General features: G+C 48.9%; 1 protein-coding gene and 1 long non-coding RNA gene across 2 annotated transcripts in view; both read right to left on the reverse strand.

Annotated features, from left to right (window-relative positions):
- Window positions 1-5,784: 5,784 nt before the first annotated feature.
- On the reverse strand, window positions 5,785-7,349 carry LOC125158390 (uncharacterized). The gene is made up of 2 exons (XR_007149374.1): window positions 7,064-7,349; window positions 5,785-6,477 (listed from the first exon to the last, which is right to left on the reverse strand). It is a non-coding gene; the product is annotated as an uncharacterized LOC125158390 (long non-coding RNA).
- Window positions 7,350-9,851: 2,502 nt separating this feature from the next.
- The window catches only part of LASP1 (LIM and SH3 protein 1), a 39,891-nt gene continuing 26,843 nt past the window's right edge, over window positions 9,852-22,899 (reverse strand). The window contains exons 5-7 of the mRNA XM_047845330.1: window positions 16,594-16,744; window positions 16,136-16,239; window positions 9,852-12,874 (exon numbers count right to left, since the gene is read on the reverse strand). Of these exons, the coding sequence (XP_047701286.1) occupies window positions 12,701-12,874; window positions 16,136-16,239; window positions 16,594-16,744 (429 nt within the window). The 3' untranslated portion in view covers window positions 9,852-12,700. The remainder of the gene's footprint in view (window positions 12,875-16,135; window positions 16,240-16,593; window positions 16,745-22,899) is intronic.

The following is a 22,899-nucleotide window of genomic DNA, read 5'->3' on the forward strand; positions in this document are numbered from 1 at the left end:
TTTAGCCTTTTCTTCTCCCTCTCTCACTCTTTTTCCTATACACGCTTTGGAAAACCTAATCCATTTATTTATGAAAACACTGGTGATTCCAAGTTGCCAATATACCTATTAGATTATTTGGGGAGAAGAAAGGAAAATGGGGGGAAAGTAAAATTTTAAAATAAACAGTGAATATCTTTAGTATTTTACTAAATAGATGTTAAGTTTCATTCTCTTACAGAAAGAAATTTGGCATTGTGAAGTTTTCTTGAATTCCTTGAATTATCCCAGTCTCCACACCGGTTATTTTCATCACGTTTACCAAAGAAGCATGGTTTAACTTAAAACATTTTTAAAAATTTATTTAAGTATGCTCCACACCTAATGTGGGGCTTGAACTCACAACCCTGAGATCAAGAACCGCAGGCTCTACCGACTGAGCAGGTCAGGTGCCCCTTAACTTAAAACATTTTTGGAGCCAATTTTCAATCTCATTACACACTTGAACAGACTTGACTGTTGCTATACAATGTTTTAAAAACATCATTGTATTATCCCGGATAATTGTGAGACTATTATCTCATCCACCCCCAAAATTTGGAACATAAAGAAATCTGATTCATTCTTTAGGTACAGTAGATACATGAAAAGAAAGTGAAAAGAAAAAGCTTACCAATAAAAAGTAAACTGACAAGTTCTTCATTCAGTTATTAATAGATAAGAATAACATTGAAACTAAACTTGCAATTTCCTCAATTCAGCAGCCCAGTTTTTTGCCAAATACATCTGTCATCAGGAATGAAGTGTGATATCAGATGTTAAGGTGGGAGATTAACTTGCAAAAGCACGTATTATTATCACTGATATTGATGTTTAAGTGACGATGTAGACATTCATAGTGCTACCGAAAAAGGAGCACTTGCAAAATGAATGGCCTAACCATAACCAGGAGACTGGCCACTGCTAACTTGAGAACAGTTATAACAACGTGAGCTGCTAACAGGTCAGATCATTTATCCCATATCTTTTTCTAAGTTAGAAGATTGACCTGGTCTTCTAACTCTTTTTTACCTTTTAATAGTGATTCCCTCAGTCTCCTTTGACTTTCATTTGATGCTGAGTTTTACTTCTACTAGAAGGCAAACCCAATGACACATCATTATATTTATCTTTACCATTGTTTCTAAACACACACACAACCCCATACTGACAAACTAAGGACACTTCTTTTCCTGGAAACTCATTTAAAGCTTTTATCTTGTGAGATAAATAGACTGTACCTTAAGAGATCAGGGAACATCTATCTAACCTTAACACTTTTTTTTTTTTTTTAATAATTGTGTCTCATGCTCTTTGGACCCCTTAATTTCTTTATCATATTCACAAAGCAGGCAGTAAATTACTAAATTTGGGCAGCAGTTCAATCATTCAAGAAGTTCAGGTGGTTGCCTGTCAGGCTGTTCTCCATAGAATGAACAATAGACACCTTATTTCACACTTTTCCCATCTTCTGTTGACTTAGTTCTTGCTTCCAGTTCTTCTGTTATCACAAAGATTTTTATTGCCAGGATAATCATTCACCTCAAATGGAGATCAGAGCAAGCATGAGGTTTACAGGAAACGATGCAACTGGAAGAACCATCTTATGTCAATAAAAAACAAACCTTAACCTCTTTGTGTGTTTGTCGCTCAAGAGTTAGCCTCTTTAAGTGAATAGTATCCAATTATACGATTACAGATTTCTTTGTCATTAAGTATTGTGAAGGGTAAAAACATAAAACTGTTACGCTCTTTGGTTGCTGGACACCTTACTAGAGATGTCACTTCTTTCAATTCCACTAGCAGGTGGCAGTGAAACCTGTAAGAAATCAGGTTATGGACATATGTTTCTTCGTTGATTGAAACGTCGCTAAGATAGGAAAAATGACCTGAAAAACTATTGGATAGTCTTCTCTAGGTTAAAAAAAAAAAAGTGCCGAAGTACTAAGGACACATTTGATTTTCATCAAGAAAGCAAATATAACTTCAGAAACTTCCTTAAGTAACCAGAGATGTAAAAAAAGGCTTAGCGTAGCCCTTGAAAGGCTTTCTTATAAATGTGTACAAAGCTGAAAAATATCAGTGTTATTTTTAAAGTATTATATTTATGATAAATGTCTTTGATACCTAAATATTTAATATTTGCTAAATTTTATTTAATTTGTTATTTATTCATATTAATAAAATTAAAATTAAAAACATTCTAACTTGTTCAGAGTTTTGTCATTATGTAAGTCATTGAATGTAATTCCTTTAATTTTTTTTAACATTTATTTATTATTGAGAGACAGAGAGAGACAGAGCATGAGCATGGGAGGGGCAGAGAGAGGGGGAGACACAGAATCCGAAGCAGGCTCCAGGCTCTGAGCTGTCAGCACAGAGCCCGATGCGGGGCTCGAACTCACAAACCACGAGATTATGGCCTGAGTTGAAGTCGGGCGCTTAACTGACTGAGCCACCCAGGCACCTCAAATGTAACTCCTTTAAATTATTTCTTGTGGAGGAACTTATTTTTATTTAAGCTGTTAATTATAGCTCTACCATGATCAAAACAAAACATCTTAATATAATGTTGCAATAAGCTATATATCTATGTTTACTTATGCTTAATACTACAGTATATAAATTAATTGGTTAAATAATTTCATTTGCTACCAAAAACTCATAAATTGAACAATAACCTATAAGTAGATCAGTATTCTATACTATTCTGCTATTTAATTCAGAGACCAAATTCCAAGCAATTGATATTCCAAATACTACAAGTATAGTTTAACATCAGTTTCAAAAAACAAAATATGTAGTTAAGTATTGTGGATTGATTACTTGCAGTTTCCCATGACAACAAGATCTGTTTTTCTAAGAACAAAAACGTTCTTAAGTATTTCTAGATGGATCTGCATGTTTGAGTTTATAATGGAAGTTGTGTCAATGGCTTTTTCTGTTTCCTCTTTTATATGTGACTGGTTTTATTTTTGTTTAAAATAGATGGGAGCAAAACGAACTTAGAAGAGGCCATTCTAGGCTTAGCAAATATTTGGAGTGTGATAAGCTAAAGCATGTAATTCAAAGACAATTTTCCACTTCAGCTATGCTTAAGTACTTTTTATTAAGGGAAAATCCCTTTTTTTTGAGCAATTTAACATTAAAATGGTACTTTTAAGGGATCTGAAGTCTGAATAATGCTAATTTTATTAATTTTTTGGATAATGCTAATTTTAAGCCTCTTAAAAGCAAACAAATTTTCTGAAGTTTAGTAAATTATGTCATGCCAAGTTTCAAATTCAAAGAGTTTGGACATGATTCTGTACACCCAGAATAACGAGTCTTAGGTGGTTTAAAACTTAGTAATATTTATTGTAATTTTCCATTATTTAACTGTTTCCCAAAATATATCCTCTTTCTCCTGAAATAAAATACATCACTTTCCCATACAAATTTCTATTTTTTATCAAGAAAGCAGGAATTAGTGTAATGCCACATTAACTATTTTCTAAGTAATCTACAATTATTTAGATTTATTACTGCATTGATGTGGACCAAGTGTAATACCCACTTTATAGGACAGGATTGCCTATGACAGATTTATAAAATGTATACAAAACTTTATATTATACGGGTACCTGGGTGGCTCAGTTAAACGTCTGACTCTTGATTTTGGCTCAGGTCATGATCTCATGGTTCATGGGTTTGAGCCCTGCATCGGGCTCCACACTGAAAGCACAGAGCCTGCTTGGGATTCTCTCTCTCCCTCTCTCTCTGCTCCTTCCCTGTGTATGCATGGGTGCTCTCTCAAAAATAAATAAACGTTTTTTAAAAACCTTTATATTACAGAAGTAACTCTTTTCAGTGTTTTATTATGTATTAGGAGGCCAATATACAAATAGTTTAAATATGAAATTTAAAACATGTACTGAAATGATGAACCCAGTAAAATTCTATTATAAGCTGGCATTTTCTAGCACGGATAGAGGCACAAAGTCCTAAAATTTCTTCCAAAATATAATTACTTATTTTTTGAAACCATAATATTTCACAAGCAATATGGACACTCTTTCTGTGCTTACATTGCACCCAATATCGGTGATATGTATCAGTGGGCTAGGACTGAAACTGGCTGATTGTTTTCACTGAGTTTAGCCATTTCAACTATGCGTGAATACAGGCTAAAGAGCCTGGGCCTCATAAGAGACTTCAGAGTGAACCTGGTTAGAGACTAAACCTTGAAGATTCATACCACTATAATTCACTGTGTAACTTGGACCCCCTCCAAAACACTGACGCTTGCCTTACAAGTAGAAAAAATTTTAGTGTGAGACACGAAGTTATGCCAGAGAGTCAGAGGAGTGTTTCAGTGGGAAATGTCATGTCAAGGCCTCCCCGGATAACTGAAGATCAGCCTCATCCCTGTATGTATGCTTCCTACACTAGCTTATCTGTCAGATCACCTCCTTGGGTCACATACCACCATATAGTATTGCACCTGTTAGTATTCCCTAAACAGCTTAGGCGAATTATCACTGATACAAGTTTGGAGTAAATAAATATTGTCATTCTCTTCTCACAATGTAGCTGGTCGTGCCCAAAAAAGAAAAAAGAGAGTTTTCCAGTTGGATTTCATTATCAAATGTCATTTAGAGAGAGCAGAAAAGCAAACTGCTGCTGAACATTAAGAGTTTTTTCCATAGGAATTCTGCGCTCAAAGGTGTGGTTTCCAGGGGCGCCTGGGTGGCGCAGTGGGTTAAGCGTCCGACTTCAGCCAGGTCACGATCTCGCAGTCCGCGAGTTCGAGCCCCGCGTCGGGCTCTGGGCTGATGGCTCGGAGCCTGGAGCCTATTTCCGATTCTGTGTCTCCCTCTCTCTCTCTCTCTCTCTCTGCCCCTCCCCCGCGCTGTCTCTCTCTGTCTCAAAAATAAATAAACGTTGAAAAAAAAAATTAAAAAAAAAAAAACAAAACGGTGTGGTTTCCAAAGCTAATGCATCCCAGGATTGAAGAAGTTTAAAACGGAAAGGGAAGATTTTAAATGAAAATTTAATAATAAAATAAAAAACAAATTTGAAATTAAAAATGTACCATTAACGGGGCGCCTGGGTGGCGCAGTCGGTTAAGCGTCCGACTTCAGCCAGGTCACGATCTCGCGGTCCGGGAGTTCGAGCCCCGCGTCAGGCTCTGGGCTGATGGCTCGGAGCCTGGAGCCTGTTTCCGATTCTGTGTCTCCCTCTCTCTCTGCCCCTCCCCGTTCATGCTCTGTCTCTCTCTGTCCCAAAAGTAAATAAAAAACGTTGAAAAAAAAAATTAAAAAAAAAAATGTACCATTAACAATTTTCCAGTCTAACCCTTTCATTTGTCAGAATAAACAAAAGCCCTGAGCGTTAAATGACTTCTTGAAGGTCACATAATTTGTTGCCAAGACAATGCTCCTGGAGTAGTGTATTTTTCTTGGCCAGAATCTTAAAATGCAAGTTTTCCATTTTTATTGGATCATATATTGTATTGCCTCAATTTTACTGCTTTTTTAAAACACAGAAGTTGAACACAATATTATAAATAAAAACTATTAAGTTAATCTGTCTCCTTGTTTATTTTTAAGCTAGAAAGGAAAATCCAGTGTAGAACCATCATGATGGACTTTTCAAAGGAATGGGTACCGCAGATTTGGGGCCCAAGTCTACTCTGGGTTCCAAAATATATAGTTTCTTCAACCCTAATTGGACAAAGAAATATGTTGAAAGTCTTTTTTCCAGAAAAGGAACATTTGACAATATAAAAAAAAAAAAACAAACATTTATTTTGGGGCAAGAGGGAGATTTTTCCCACATAACAAGTAAGATGAGTTATAGCTACCCTATTTCAATAATTTATAATTCAGACAGTCTCAAAGAATAATGACTATATAACCATTTCTCTCTTTAAATGAGAAGCTGGGGCTCACGTGGTATGGAGTGGAAAAAATACGATAAATCGTAAAAATTCAAATGACGAGTTCCTTCTGGCTAAAGAGTGAGACAAGGGATAGATACTACACCACCTCAGGCTGTGCAGTCTGCAAAGACAGCGATAAACTGAATACTTCAGAGATGAGGGTAGACAATGTGCTCTTGAACTATCCCCCCAGTGTGTGAGAGGGAAAGGGAAGAACATACTTTAGCATAATACGCAGTTGCATTTACACCTAGAGAGAGGCTATCAAAATGGATATGTGCGCAGTTCTCCGTGGTGACTTTCATGAGTCTGCATTTCAGCTCTGTGTCCTCAACACCTTCTATCCACAGCTCAAACGCACACAGCATCTGCCAGCCTTGCCCACGAATTCCTGACGTCCCGGCTGAGTGCCCCTCTGCCTCTGGGTTCTGCCCCTTGCTCCATAGTGGTTAGCCATATCCGGAAGGTTCTGGAAGAGGTCTGCTGGGCAGCAGGACTGCTGCTAAGAGGTCTCTGGTTGGAGTGGAGACCAGGAGCTGTGGGAAACCCAGAAACAAGGCTCAGATGGGAACAGCAAAGATACCAGCAGCCCAGTACTGGCTACAGACTAAGAAACAAATTAGGAATTCCTCCCTCCTGGCCACCAAACCCCACAGTTGGAAAAGAATGGACATCTGCCCCAGACCCCGCTCCCAAATACATTTCATTAGCTGCTTCACCTTCCAGGGAAAAGGAGTCACTAATTAATTAATGCAATTATGGAAGCATAATTGCAAACCGCTCTGCTGACATATAAAGATGTGTTTTACCTTTAATTACCAGGAGAAGAAAGGCAACTTGGACTAGGAGCACCGAACTTGAAGAAAAAAACTAGGAAAATAATAGTCCCTCCCCCGCCAAGCACACCACTCCCGACCCATTCTATCTAAAAATCCTTTGTACTGCGGGGTTTATTTTTCATTTTCAAAATCGTTCGAATTAGGTCTCAGAGAAAGAAGTTGGCATTTCTTATTCTTTTCAGGGTGGTCTGAGAAATGCTCTATCAGTGCGTCTGACGCAAAAAAAAAAAAAAAAAAAAAAAACCTAACAAGATCTCTTTCAATTTGGTTTTTGAATCAATACCCGAAATAACGACCAGAAGCAAAAATCCACCGGTGCGTCAGCAAAGCAGGATGCTCGGCCGATCAGCTCCATCCTTCCCCCCCGAGCTGTTCTGAGGGTTCCCCGCCGCAGCTAGAGCAGATAGATAATGTAGGACAGAATGACCAGGCCTATGATGGCAAAGAACATCAGGATGAAAATATCCAGCATGATGGAGTCCTCGGCCGAGGAGGCCTCGGGATTCCGGGCAAATGTGAGCTGTGAGCACGGAGGTCGCAGCCAGTGGAGAGAAATGGCTCCCTCTTCCCTCCACGGCTCGGTCTTTTCCCTTCCCCCTCCCGGGGCCCCAGCCGAAGGGATGCCGCAGCTCCAACAGCAGCCTACTGCCCCCCTCCCCCCCACCCCCTCTCCCCCCACGGCCAACCAATCACAAAGCCCGGGAGCGGGTAACCAAGGCACTGCTCGATTTAGACCCAGCAGAAGCGAAGAGGCTCAATTTCTCCCCAGGAACCCAATCCCACCCCTTCATATCTAAATGGAGGCTGCATGATATGGACGGAGGAGGAGATCTGATCCCTATCCAGATGCTCTAGGAATGAATCCTCCTGGCTGCCTTCCTTCTTCCTTTTTCCTCTAACACATCTGTGGCCAATTACCTCAGAAAAATAATGGTGGGGAGCTGGGTGGGCCATGGGCAGGTGGTAAGGGTCACGTCGTGGAGGGACACGGACAAAGGTCTCGGGTGAGTCTCAGCTAACGCTTGGGGGATTCCTGAACTCTGCCAGATACTGCACACACGCTGTAGGTCATTTCAACCTCCCCACAAGCCTTTTATAGATGAGGCTCAGAGATGGTCAGGAACCAGCCTGATGTCTCACTGGAAATGGGGGAGACCAAGATTTAAAACTAGGCTTGCACACTCAGGAGTCTGTTCTTCCCCCCCCCCCCCCCCGCCCACCCCCCCAACTGATGGGCCCACCCTATTCATCTGAAATGCCCCTCAGCCCTACCTGCACCGCTCAGATCACTCCATGGACAGTGTGAGCGCCAGAGATCTCTCCTCCAGCGACTCCTTGTCTCTTCGTGGTCATTACCCGCATTCTTGTTCTCTTCAGAGAGCTCAGGGCAGTGTTTCATCAAAGAGCGTCCTGGGGCGCCTGGGTGACTCCATCAGTTAAGGGTCTGACTCTTGGTTTCGGCTCAGGTCGTGATCTCATGGTTTGTGGGTTCAAGCCCCACATCAGGCTCGGCACTGATGGCGTGGAGCCGGCTTGGAATTCTCTGTCTCCCTCTCTCTTTGCCCCTCCTCTGCTCTCTCTCTCTCTCTCAAAATAAATAAATAAACTTAAAAAAAAAAAAAAAAAGAGCACACTAATGAATTCCCAGGCCCCTCCCTGCAATGAGAGGGCCTAGATATACAAATTTAAGCGATGCCTTCTGAGAGGAAAGGAGAATTAATGATTTATCTTTTAAGCGGGGTGGTGGGTACTCAGTTACGTCTTGTGTTGTTTTTATTCCTTTTTATGTCTTAATGATTTTCTATTAAATTAAAAAAAAAATTCCCTGTGACATCTCTGAGGCCTAGTGTCCTTGGCCCTACCCTAAATAGTTCTTTTGAAGGCCCCAGGGGTGAGGGCATTAGTAACCCCCTTCCACATGTTAGGCCGCGGGAACTGAGGCCACTTCTAGAAGGGGGTCTAGAAACTGCTCCCATCGGCTCGTGCCCAAGAGGAAGAGCCCAGGGTCTCTGTGAGCGGGGCGCCTCTAGAGACGGCGGATCCCCTCCCAAGCCCACTGCCCCCTTGAATGAAGGTGAATGAAGCCTCCTGGGAGAGAGGGCAGCAGCTCTGCAGACAAGAGGGGGCAGGCCAACAGGAGGCGAGATCTGCCAACTCATTCTCTTCCGCTGGAAAACATTAGGCGGCAGCTCCTTCCCAGAGGGAGCGGGTGTCGGTACTGTCTTTAATTATCCCGCCCAGCGCCTCCGACGCTCCCTACACCCTCCAGCCCTGCCTCTCTCTTACTCTCCATTCCCAAGGCTCGGGGAGAGCCCTCTCCATCTCCGCTGCTGCTAACCTGAAGCCAGAGAATGCCTTTGTTCTGAGCCCCAAGCGGGAAAGGCCCCTTTCCACAAGGCAGCTGGCAAGGCGGCATGGCTTGAGGCTGCGAGGGTCACACCCTGGGTCCTGAGACCTCTGGCCCTGCCACTAGCTGTGCAACTTCTGCCAAAGCACGGCCTCCCTGGGTTCCAGTGAACCCCCATCGGTGAGGTAGACATCGCCGTGGTGATTTGGCTTGTGAATACTGCTTTGGGTTGCCAGACCACCTGATCAGATGGCTTCATCCCTGGTCGTATCCCACCGCAGACCGCCCCTCTGCCATTTCACCCCTCAAACAAGCGCCCAGCTCCTCCCATGTCCCAAAGCTGCCCCCCGAGCTGAGCTCATGCATTAATGCAACAGGTTTATTTGTTGAACAGCTATGTGCCTGGCCCCAGGCAGGGCCCTGGGAATTTAGAGAACTTAAGTCCTGCCCTCTGAGTGCACTGGCTGGTGAGGAGACAGGTGCATAACTAAGGAAGTCAGACCGGAAGAGGGAAATAAAAGAGCTCGGGGAAGTTTCTGGAAATGCCACCAAGCTGGGCAGAGGAACTGGTCACTCTGTCCCTGAAGGGCAGCAGCGCTCTCAGGAGGGTGCCAGGCTAATGCCCCCAAACAGGACACGGACACACATGCACACACACGCACACGCGCGCACACACACACACACTCAGCAGCAGTACCTCAGAGCCAGAGAGAAAACCAAGTCCGCAGGTAAAAATTATACTTTTATTATTTGAGTCACCAGGAGAAAGATTCACTTGTGGTCCAAGTCAAACGTTGAGAATCGTTAACAGGCCAGAAAGAGTTGATCCCAAGCACAAGCCCACAAGGGAGGGGACCAAAACAGACCAAGAAAAGACAACCACCCCATATAAAAAGATGAACGGACGGCTTCACACACACACACACACACGGATGAAATGTTTGGACAGAGGCAAATTTCACATGGTCATTTGTATCTTTTTAAATACAGGTTTGTGGGGTGGTATTTTTTTTTTCCAGCTATTAAAAAAAAAAAAAAGGCCCAAAAGTGCATATGTGAGAGGAAAAAGGCAGAAATTAAGCAATAAAGTAGTTTTCCCTGGAGGGACATGAGGAAGAAAATAGGAAGCAGTGTTGATAGAATTCACTTTTCTCACCATTGGGCTTCTTACACTTTCCTATTGGTCCACTAAAGTTATATTCACATTCTAGCTTTAACGCATCTTCTTTCCTGGGATTAGGTTGGCCAAAGACCTTTGTGAGCTGTAAGGAAAGACCAGGGACTTGGCCCAACCCTTGGTTCTGTGCTCTTTTAGGGATGGATGGTTCTGGAAAGGAGCAAGGACTCCCAGCAGCCCCTGGGTCCCTCAGCACCAGTGTGACAGTCCCTCTTCTCTCTGGGGGTGTGGAAAAGGTCCCCTATTTTTAGGACGGGAGGAGCAGAGGGGCCAGCAACAAGATTCCAGTGGCTGGCCTGCCTTGCTTTGGAAGGAAAATCAGGCTGAGGGAAAAACAGGCCGCCTCCTGCTCCTCCAGGCCTTCCTCCTGCCTCTCACCACGCTGCCAGCCACAGGTGCTCCAACAGGATGCACCTCTGACCTTTGGTCCCCGAATCCGCGTCGTGCTTTGAGATCACGAAGAAAGGCAACGGAGCCTCCCCCATAGCGCCCTCAGCTTCCACAGGGTCCGACGTAAAGACCCTCCACCCGCCTTCACCTCGGCTGGGGCCAGAGGAAAAGAGACGAGTCAAGCAGGGCTCTCCCCCAACACCAATGGCCATTTCTTTTCAACCTTCTGATTTGGGGGAAATATTCCCACGTCCGCCCCCCCAAGCGGTGAGGACCAGATTGCTGAATTCGCCTGCAGGGTCCTCCTTCCCGAAGGAGGCAAAGATGTCAGCTGGGGAGCCTGAGTGGACTCAGGGCGAAGGCAGGAGGGGGAGGCCCAGAGGGGTGTTGAGAGAGCCCAGAGATGAGTAAAGCCAAGCGAGGGTGGTCACAGCCACCGACAAGCGAGAGAAGGGACTTGGAAATAGCACCATTTTTCCCCTCCTCACCCCGGGGTCTGCGCTTCCAGTTTTGTAGCCCTGGGACTTTTTCCTTCTGCTTCCAGGGGGCCTTAGGTAAGCGAGGGAGAGGTCTGGTGGTGCGGGGGACGAGCCCCCAGAGCGAGACACCCACAGTGTGGGGGACAGAGGGTCGTCTGATGCTCTACTCTGCAGCCAAGGACATGGACGTGAGGGGAGAGAATATGCCTGGAGCCGTGAAACCTTGCCCCCCACCCTCACCCCAGCAAGCTGCAGGCCCCCACATCAGCCCCACCGACTCCAGGACCACCCCCTTACCTCTGCCCAGCACGCTGAAAAGGAGGCGGGTGGGCTTGCGCCATTTGGGGATACAAGGAAAGGAGGGGCCTTCACTCCAAAGAAGACACGAGGGACTTCTCTCTCCCACGGCCCTCCCTTCTCACCGTGGGGTCTGAGGAAACTATCAGGCGGAGACGGCCCCACGCACCCTCGCGTAAGCCCAGAGACTCCTGCCGGCCGGGACCCTGGCTGCTTCGGTCACATGAGCCTGTCACGGATATAGACGCGCTGCTTCCCCCACATGCTGAGTCCTGGAGACACAGAAGGTCCTGTGGCTGTGTGCAGCTCCAGCGTGCTTGGGGCTGGACCAAGGAGGGGAGGCCGTGGGAGGCCTGAGACATCCTCCTGTGGGGAGTAGGGAGGAATGGGCCACCTAACCCAGAGCCCAGGGGCCCGGCGTGGCAGGCCAAGAGGCCCGAGGCTTCCTTGCCTCATGGTTCAGGAGCAACCAGGGGTGGGAGGAGGAAAAAGGGCTGTGGGAGAGAACACCCTGTTCCCTTCCCTCCTGCAACTGTCCCTAAAAGTAAGAAAGGCGAGCACTTGACCCAAGCCATGCTTCCTGGGGAGCTCCTTGCCCGCACCAGGGCTGCGTGGGCAGGAGAGCAAAATCACAGTGTGAGAAGGAACACGTGTGGGGAGGGATGAATGAATCCCAAAGCAGGAACTCAACCCTCCTTCGTGGTCCTTGAGAGTGGGAGAGGGTGCTGGGGGGCCCCTCCGAGGGCCAGTCGCCCCGTCTCGGAGAAGCAGAGGCTAAGCCCATCCCGGGGGCAAGGGGCTATGGAGCCCCGTCCCCTGGGAGTCCTGGAAAGTTTGGGTGTGTGCGGAGGAGGGCAGGAAGGTCTGAGGGGGCAGAAAAGAGTGAAGGCAGAGGCCTGGGAGCCAACGGGTCTCCCATTCCAGACCAGCTCCCTGGGCCTCGGCCTCCCCCCGAGAGGTCCACGCCTGTTCCATCCAGAGAGAAAACCAAGAAGTTGGTCAAGGGGAAAACCCGCCAGAGGAAGGAGCCCGCGAAAGTGGCAGGACAAGGCTTCGGTTGGCAAAAGTAGCTGGAGGAGGGTGGGAATAAAACAAGCTGTCGCAGATTTAGAAAACAAAACAAAACAGAACAGAGACACTGAAGGGTGGGCAGGTCACGCCCAGGACAGACGCGATGCCATGGAACGCACTGAAGACGGGTGGGGGCGGGGCAGCACCCAGGGGAGGGGCTCAGATGGCCTCCACGTAGTTGGCCGGCAGCATCCCCGTGTCGCCGGTGCGCTCCACGGTCCCATACATCCAGCCATCGTCGATCTGCTGCACGTTGATGATGGTGTCCCCGTCCTGGAAGGAGACTTCGTCCTCGTCGGCGGCGCTGTAGTCATACACAGCGCGGTACCGCTTCTGCGGGGGTGGAGGACACAGTCAGGCCAGGGCCTGGCTCCCTTCTTTGTAAACCCTACAGGACCCAGCGCAGAGCCCAGCCCAGCAGCGGACCGGGGGCTGGGAGACAGGGGAGGCCTGGGCTCTGCTACGCATTTTCTCACCCCTGTGTTTCCCTGTCTGAGACCCATCACCCTTCTCACAATCATCTGGCATCTACAAGGGCTGGGTGCAGGACACGGACTGAAGTTGCCACAGCTCTACCCCACCTCTTGGAACAGGAATGCAATAGGTCCAATGAATACGATGCTCGGTAGCGTTTCAAAGACGTATTCTGGGGAGAAAAATCTGCACTTGACCCAAGAATTTCCACCCTCCAACCTCAGCCAAAATGATCTGCTTAAGCCCCTGAGAAAAGCCCAGTGAATCTGCAATCCAACTGCCGTGTGGGAGGCAGGCGAGACTCTAACGTCCTCTGACCCTCACTGCCCTTTACATCGACTGGTCTCCGGGGGTCACCTCAGCCTTCGTGGTCCCCCAGGCCAGGCCTTGGGATCTGTGGGCCGACCGGTCCAGGATGGAGGAGCCCCCTCAACCTCCCACATCTGCCCCCACGGGTCCACTCCACTAGGACCACGGCTCAGGCTTTCTATTTCTGGCCTCCGATCTGCCCCCTCCAATTGTTCACCCACTGTGATCTCAGGGGGAGCTTTCCAAAGCGCAAACCTGATCATGTCATTCTCTGGCTTAAAATCCTTCAGAGGTGTCCCGCTTTCTTTTTTTTCTTTTTAATGTTTATTTATTTTTGAGAGAGAGAGAGAGAGACAGAGTGCAAGCAGGGGAGGGGCAGAGAGAGGGAGACACAGAATCCGAAGCAGGCTCCAGGCTCTGAGCTGTCAGCACAGAGCCCGACGCGGGGCTCAGGAACTCACAGACCGCAAGATCGTCACCTGAGCCAAAGTCGGATGTTTAACCGACTGAGCCACCCAGGCGCCCCTGTGTCCTACTTTCTTTAGACGAAATTTCTTTTTCTTTCTTTCTTTCTTTCTTTCTTTCTTTCTTTCTAATTTTAGAGACGGCGTGTGCTCACAATGGGGGGCGGGAGAGGGGCAGAAAGAGAGGGAGGGAGAGAATCCTAAGCAGGCTCCACGCTCAGCACAGAGCCTGACACGGGGCTCGATCTCATGACCCTGGGATGATGACCTGAGCCAAAATCAAGAGTTGGATGCTCAACCGACTGAGCTACCCAGGTGCCCCTCTTTTTGTTGTGTGTGTGGTTTTTTTTAAAGATTTTATTTTTAAGTAATCTCTACGTCTAACGTGGGACTCGAACTTACAATCCCGAGATCAAGAGTTGCATGCTCTACCAACTGAGCCAGCCGGGTACCCCTAGCACCAAAGTTCAAACTGTCTTTCAAGCAACAGAAACCAGCTCCATCAGCCCCAAAGGTCACACCCCCCCAGAAGTGACTTTGGTCTCTTATCACCAAGTCTGTCTCTATCTCTTGGGTTGATGCCAGCTATGCCTGCTTCCCACAACAGCCTCCTCACCCACCTCCCTGCCTCCACCCTCAACCTCTTACTGCCTCTTCTCACACAGCTGCCGGAGCGATCCTTTAACAACATAAACCAAGGGGCGCCTGGGTGGCTCTGTCGGTTGAGCACCCGACTTCGGCTCAGGCCACGAGCTCGTGGTTTGTGAGTTCGAGCCCCTCGCTGGGCTCTGTGCTGACAGCTCAGAGCCTGGAGCCTGCCTCGGATTCTGTGTTTCCCCCTCTCTCTCTCCCTCCCCTGCTCGTGCTCTGTCTCTCTCTGTCTCTTGATAATAAACGTGAAAGAAAAAAAAAAATTAAAAACATAAGCCAAAACCTGTCACTCTACGTAGCTCACTAATTGCAAAGGCCTTCCTGTGGCCTACAAGTCCCTGCATGATCTGACCTTATCTCCTACCCTCTTCTCCTCTAATCGCCTTGGCCTTCTTGCTGGCCCCAGGGCCTTTGCAGTTGCTATTCTCCCTGAATCATTCACCCTTTCATCATCCTGAGGACTTTGCTGCTTTCCTTCCCATCACCCTGCTGTCTTTTTCTTCACAACACGTGCCACCATCCGACCTTATATATATATATACCCTCTTACTTTACTGCCTCGTTTGCCTCCCTGACTGGAACGTAAGCACCAAGACTGCAGGAACGTGGTCTTTTAGTCAGGGCCAAGTCCCTCATGTCCAAGATAGGTTTCGCAAGTATTTGAAGGACCGGCTGGTCTATCTGGAATCTAATCCTACAGACGGAGTCTCGGTCCTGCCCGGTACCCTACGCAGCACGGACGCTCCCTTGTTTACTGCCTCGTACCCACGGCATGAGGCTCCAGGAGGACATGTATCTCAGGGCTATTTTACCTCTCTAGGTATTGTCTCTCTTGCTCCAACATGAGCTGCTTCGAACTCCCAGGAACCCAGCTCAGAGGGGCTGAGCTCAGCCAGGAGCTCGGTGGTATGAGTGGCTCAGCAGCCCCCTCGATGGGATAAGGATCAGGACTTACAGACGGGGCACTTCGACTCGAAGGACCGGGAAGCCTGATCCTGCCCTACTTCCTACTCTTTACTCGTCGTTTACTTGGCAGTGTCGATGAGTGCCCGCTCTGGGCCTGGCTCACGGTAGCTGGGCCCAAGGAACACTGCCCTGCCCGCACAGAGCTTCACATTCAGCAGGGGAGGCACACAGAAGTTAACACAGAGAACGGTTCTGAGTTGGGAAAAGTGTTCTGAAGGGCACCGGGGGGGGGGAGTGATAGAGATGTCAGGGGAGACCCGCCTGACATGGGGGGCTGGGGACGGCCCCTCAGAGGCAGGGGCAAGCTGAGATCCGAAGGACATGGGGGTGGGTCATCCTCATGAAGGGTGGGGAGCGTGTCCTAGGTCTGGAAGGCCCCAAACAGAAAGGTACTTTGTGTGCTCCTGGGCAGCCGGAGTTAGGAAACCGGGCAGGGAGAGGTAACTTGCGCAAGGTGCACCCAGAGCTCGAACGCAGGGCCCCAATCCCAGCCCAGGGCTGAGTCCGCTAAGCACACTTCCTTGATCAGAGGCTGAGGTCCCTATCGCCTGCAGATGACGACAGGAGCTGGGATCAAAGGTCAGGGAAAGCCAGGCCTCCTGGGTGGGGTTTCTAAGGAGAATCTCTGAGCAATGTCCACCTGCCCATCCACCTCTGGCCTCCTCAGGCTTCCTGGGCCCCATCCAACCTCCCAGCTCCAGGACCTCTCCCTCTGGCCAGAGCTACTCACCCCGCCCCCGCCTGGGGCACAGCGCGGTACGGACACCGGGGCTGCAGGCTCCTTGTAGCCACCATAAGACTGTCCCACCTGCTGCTGCTGGGGCTGCTGGTAAACTGGAAGACGAGGGGAGACAGGGCTCAAACGCAGTCCCTCCCGGATTCCCCTGCCTTCCCCCACAAAGCCCCTATCGTGCATTTCCACCCCCCCCAACCTGGCTCGGCCCCCACGCCTCAAAGGCTTGTGTGTCAGTGTTGCATATTCTACAGCAGGGGCTGTGTCTCTACCAACACGCTGGGGAGCCGGCATAGACCCTGACGCCGGTGCTCGATGCCCCTGGTGGGATGGATCTGAGGGTGTGCGTGAACAGGTGCCTGTGTGTGCACGGAGACAAGGCTTCTCTCCGACCTCCTCCCCATCCCACAGCCGGCCCGGTCGCAGGTCCTCTGCCCCACAGGCCTCAGGCTCACCCGGGGCGCTGGTGGGGATGTGGTGGGGTGGCTGCTGCTGCTCCTGGGGCCGCCGGTAGCTGCTGTCCTGGGAATCTCGGCGCTCAGGCTCCAGGCCCTCGCCCCCGCTGGGGCCCATGCGGCTCTTCTCAAACTCCTCGTGGTATTTTATCTGCAGCGGGAGAAAGTGCCGGGTGAAGGACTCACAGCAAACCAACCAAAGCTCCCTGCCACTTCAGATCTCCCAGGAGAGGAGAGACTCCCCGAGGGCTACAGGCAGAGAGAGCCAGGTCCTTGCGGGAGGCACGCCAGCTGTGTGCCCTTGGATAAGCTGCTTAACCTTGCTGGGCCTCAGGTTCCACCTCTGTAAGAGAGGGCATCGATGTCTACCTCCGGTGTTGCTGCAGGGTGACAACTCCTGTTCCCTGACTACCTGCCGGGCGCCAGGCTCTGTGCTATGTGTGATGCACCATGGGCTCGTTCTATTTATTTATTTATTTAAAAAAAATTTTTTTTCAACGTTTATTTATTTTTGGGACAGAGAGAGACAGAGCATGAATGGGGGAGGGGCAGAGAGCGAGGGAGACACAGAATCGGAAGCAGGCTCCAGGCTCTGAGCCATCAGCCCAGAGCCTGACGCGGGGCTCGAACTCACGGGCCGCGAGATCGTGACCTGGTTGAAGTCGGACGCTTAACCGACTGCGCCACCCAGGCGCCCCACCATGGGCTCGTTTTAACTTGTCAGCACCTACGAGGGGGGATGTGACGGTCCCCAGTTAACGCACAAGAGGGAAACCAAGGCACTGACAAGCTGAGTGAGTTGTCCAAGATCACAGACTCCAGCGCCTATGCTTTTCAGCGTTAGGTAATTCTGCCTCTGTGGGCGTGACCTCACGGGGCTCTGTTGAGGATCCCAGGCTGCAGGACAAGAAATGCAGGGTCCTCCCTCCTCATCAAGGAAGGGAGGAGAGCAAAGCCTGCCCTGTTATCTGGAGCAGAAGGAACTAGTGATTCTGTGCCCCAAGGCCTGATAGGAGCTGTCCCAGCCCAGGGCAGTCCCTTCTGGCCGTCCTCTGGAAAGGCAGCAGGGACTCACTTAGGGGTCTGGGTCAGGACCAGCCCTGCCCCTTCCCGTCATGCCCCAGGGGGGACTCACACCCAAATGGCAAAATGGGCTGAGCCCATTCCTCAGGGGGAGGCAGCCAGTCTTGGCCGGACTGAAAACCCCTGGGTTCCCTCAACTCCCACCCAGAAGGGCACCCAAGGGTGAAGTTTTCAGACACAGGGCCAGTGCCCTGCTCTTGGATTCCTAAGACAAGAGCAAAAGGCAAGTGTCCCCGAGCCCCACTCCCTCAGGGACCCCTGTCCACTGGTGGGGAGGGGGATAAGGAGAGGGGCCAACCCTCCTGAGGCCTTTAGGCATGCAAGGCAACTGCCCTTCCGACTTTTGTCCTGGGGGGTTAGAAAGGTCAGCTTCCTGTGTTTACTTTCTGTGAAGGAAAAGACGCCTGACCCCAGGAGCCAGTGACCAGGGGAGGGGAAGTGCATGTGTGGAAGAGGACAGAGGCCTGTGCTGGGGGCGTGTTTCCACAAGTAGCTGGTAGAATCGACCTTGCTTCTGACACAGCCACTACAGGAGTCAATACTGATAACGTGAGGGCCAGCTGCCCCAGGTGGATGGAGGCGTGGCGAGCCCGAACACAAAGGAACCCTCCCCAGCACCCATGCACATATCACCTGCTACTGTTAATATTAATAACCTTCGCATCTGCTCAGCGATTCACACTGAGTGCATAAAGCCTCTCTGCACATGATCTCCCTTGGCCCTGGGGATAGTCCCCCTGAAAAAAGAAGCTGGGCAGGTATACTTTAATTCCCATGTTACAGAAGAGGAAAATGTGCTCAGAAGTTAAATGCCTTCCCAAGACAGAGCTTTCATTACTCAATAAGGGACAAAGGGACACAGGGACAAAGTCACAGCTACACGGGTCCTTTCCTGAGGGCAGGCATGGAGCAGGGTGACCACAGGCCCAAGTCTGCCCTTCATCCCAGGCCATGTCTTCTTGTTCTGGAATAACTATGAGTAAGCACGCCTTTCCCTTGCGACAGGGATGACGAGCATAAGGTCCCCCTAACTTTGAGGGAAGGAGAGGCAGCATGGCAGGGATAAGTGGCCTGAGAAAAGCAGGGTACAGTCCCTCTGTCTGGGCCAACTGGGCCACTACTCCCCACTTCCTCTCCCTCCGTTCCCCCAGCGAGTGAGAAACTTCTGTCATTTTTCTGCCAACCCACCGAATGATGGGAGAAGCAAATTGGCAGGTTAAAGGGTGTTCGCACATCCGAAAGGGAAAGAAACACTTTCCAGACTCTGGGGGTCTGGCTGGTCCCCGCTCCACATGCGGCAAAGTTCTGACCTTTTTTAATTTTTTTTTTTTTAATGTTTATTTATTTTGGGGACAGAGAGAGACAGAGCATGAACTGGGGAGGGGCAGAGAGAGAGGGAGACACAGAATCGGAAACAGGCTCCAGGCTCTGGGCCATCAGCCCAGAGCCTGACGCGAGGCTCGAACTCACGGACCGCGAGATCGTGACCTGAGCTGAAGTCGGGACGCTTAACCGACTGAGCCACTCAGGCGCCCCTAAAGTTCTGACCTTCTAAAAGCCCCAAAGGGAGGGCCACCACAAGCTCAGAGCTGTCAGCAGATCCCCGGCTTAAGAACTGTTGTAGGCCACCATGGAAGGACACCCTGTTCTGTGCCCAGAAGATCCAAGTGCACGTGGGTTGAGGGGCCCAGGCCCCTGCTAGCTAGGACTCTGGGATGACCAGCTGGGGGGTCCCTTCCAAAGCTCCAGAAACCCATTTTCTCTGCTAGCCGACGTTCTGTGTTCTGAGCCCCTACTCTCCTCACGCTGGTGGAAAACCAAGGTCTGACTCCCCACGATGCTGCCACATGATTCTACGTCATGGTCAACAGGGGAACATGGGCTCCGAATGGAATCAGCAACTCAGCAGCCAGGGTGCATTTTTTATAACGTCTCCCACTTGCTGAGGGCCTGTTTTGTGCCCTTACATGGATTACTCATTTCCTTTTCTCAGCCAGCCCTACAACTATGTAGCACCCTCACCCCCATTTTATAGGTGGGGAAACGGACGCTCGGAGGTGGGTAACTGGTGGGTTATCGGAATCCAGCTCTAACATCACACCCTTGCTTCTCAACTACCGTGCAATATTGTTCCCGATTACAGACTAATAACATTTTGTTTTTAAAACAAACGTAAATCTTTGGGATGCCTGGGTGGCTCAGTTGGTTGAGCGTCTGATTCTTGATTTCAGCTCAGGTCCTGATCCCAGGGTTGTGGGATCGAGCCCCGCGTCGGGCTCTGTACTGAGCATAGAGCCTGCTTCAGATTCTCTCTCTCTCCCTCTCCCCAGCCTGTGTGCTCTCTCTCTCTCTCTCTGTCTCTCTCTAAAATAAAATGAAATGAAATGAAATGAAATGAAATGAAATGAAATGAAATAAAATAAATAAATAGGGGCACCTGGGTGGCTCAGTCAGTTAAGCATCTGACTTTGGCTCAGGTCATGACCCCATGGTTCATGGGTTCAAGCCCCACGTTGGGCTCTGCACTCACAGCTCAGAGCCTGAAGCCTGCTTCAGATTCTGGGTCCCCCTCTCTCTCTGCCCTTCCCTTGCTCGTGCTCTGTCTCTGTCTCTCAAAAATACATAGACATTAAACAAATTTTTTTTAAATAAGTAAAACAAATGTAAATCCGTTTACCTTCATTAGTTATCAGAGAAAGGCAAGTTAAAATCGCGGTGAAATACCATGATATACAATCAAAATGGCTAAAATGAGTAAGTCTAAGGACCTAGCGCTGTGGAGACTCTCTCATCACTGCTGGCGGGAGGGTAAGTCAGTCCAGCTACTTGAAAAACAGATGAGTATTACTTGGTAAGGTGAAGGGTCATAAACTCTAAGACCCAGCAATTCCACTCCACACAAACACCAGCATCAATCAAATGCCGATATAAGCATTAAACGGAACACTACCCAGCGATGAAAAAGAGTGAACTATAGCTACACGCGAATATGTAGCTGAATTTCTTTTTTAGTGTTTTATTTTTGAGGGACAGCGAGCAAGTGTGCACAAGTGGGAGAGGGGCAGAGAGAGGGAGACAGAGGATCTGAAGCAGGCTCCACGCTGATAGCAGAGGGCCCGATGCGGGGCTCAAACTCACGAACCATGAGATCGTGACCTGAGCCAAAGTCAGACGCTCAACCGACTGAGCCACCCAGGCGCCCTGTGCCTGAATCTTTGAAATTTCGCGTCCTGTCGACCAAAGGAAGAAAGACACAAAAAGAATACCTACTAGATGTTCAAAGTCAGGAAAACCAAAACTATAGGGTTTAGAAATGCATGGTTCCAGGGGCGCCTGGGTCCGTTAAGCGTCCGACTTTAGCCAGGTCACGATCTCGCGGTCCGTGAGTTCTAGCCCCGCGTCGGGCTCTGGGCTGATGGCTCAGAGCCTGGAGCCTGTTTCTGATTCTGTGTCTCCCTCTCTCTCTGCCCCTCCCCCGTTCATGCTCTGTCTCTCTCTGTCCCAAAAATAAATAAACGTTGGAAAAAAAAAATTTAAGAAATGCATGGTTCCATATTAAACTTATAAAGAAAAGAACAGCACATGTTTTCAAAAATTACCCTAGACGGTTGTCCCACAAGCCTGCCTCTAGGTCACTTGACCCTGGGGATGGAATTTTTGTTTGACTTCACCATTTACTGCTGATTACGCCCAGATTCTAGAGACTGAAGCTAACTTACAGAATATGCACTGCCAGCTATTAGTTTTTTTAATGTTTATTTATCTTGAGAGAAAGAGCGAGCGAGCAGAGAAGGGGCAGAGAGAGAGGGAGAGAGAACCGCAAGCAGGCTCTCCCCACTGTCAGCTCAGAGCCCGATGTGGGGCTCGACCCCACGAACTGTGAGATCCTGACCTGAGCTGAAACCAAGAGCTGGATGCTTAACTGAGTGAGCCACCCAGGTGCCCAGCCCTGCTGATTATTTTTAACTAACGGAAAGGCAAAGCATTTCTGCCCCTGGCAAAGATATTCCCAGAGTTTATGGTTTTATGGTCCTGTAGAACATTAACCAGTCCTACAGATACTGGCAGGGCAGGGCATGGACCAGCTCTGCATCTAACTGCATCCAGCACTTTCTTTCACCGAGGAGGCATCACCTCTGCCTTCCTACCCTCCAGCGTAATTAAGTGAAATATATGATAGGTGCTCACTGCAGGAGAATTATGTTTTTAACACTTTGAAAACTTGTAAGAGGAGTTCAGTAATATTGTTTCTTGACTGATCAGTACACACAGAGGTGTTTACGGCATGTGTTACCGGGTTGTTACATTTCACAGAAGAAGGAAAAGAATTGTATACAGAAAATCATCATGTAAGTAGAGACATAGGCAAATAAAAGCAGAGCTTCTCTACTAGGCAGGGGCTTCCAGAAAAAGGGTGTCCACGACGAAAATTCCCCGGTCCCTTACGGCCGTTAGAGCTCATGACCAAAGGCCAGGATTCCAGAAGGATACACTGCATCCCAGAGGCCATCCCTGGCCTCACCACGCTTTTGATGCCTTTCATGAAGACACAATCACCCCAGAAGTATAACTTACTAGCACCTTGCCTCAAAAGTTTTCACACATTCTCAGTACCCACAACGGCCCAATTTTTCAACCAAGCTTTCCTCTTTGCCTCTTCTTTAGCCACAAGGTGGAAAGGAGACAGGTCTGCCTTTACAGAAATGAGAATAACATTGACAACACTGATCTGATGGATGACAGACCACACACGTCCAAAGTGTTGAAACACCATCGGGGGAGACCAGCCACTTTTTCAAAATGCTCTTGCTCGTAAATCCTCTAATCTGGAGCATATATTCCTCCAGGGAGGCAAATCTCATCTCTTTGCAAGATGCTCTGACCTCCCTGGAAACAGCTAACCTGGGAAGTGAGTGACAAACTATACACAGGATGCTATTTTGGATACAAAACAAAAGGTGTGGCTCTAAACACTATCTTTTCCCAAAACTCTTCTGGAGGTCGGGACAATTGAACAATGGCTTTAAGCACAACTTCAAGTTCTCTTAGAGTTCGGGAGGCGGCCAGGCCTGACACCCTCTGACTAGGGCTTGGTGAAGTTTTTTCAGTGTTTTTGTTTTTATCTTTATTTTTTAAGGAGAGAGAGACAGGGTGCAAGCAGGGGCGGGGCAGAGACAGAGGGAGACAGAGGACCTGAAGCGGGATCTGCACTGACAGCAGAGA

This window comes from Prionailurus viverrinus, unplaced genomic scaffold (genome assembly GCF_022837055.1).
Source record: "Prionailurus viverrinus isolate Anna unplaced genomic scaffold, UM_Priviv_1.0 scaffold_35, whole genome shotgun sequence".
NCBI lineage: Eukaryota > Metazoa > Chordata > Mammalia > Carnivora > Felidae > Prionailurus > Prionailurus viverrinus.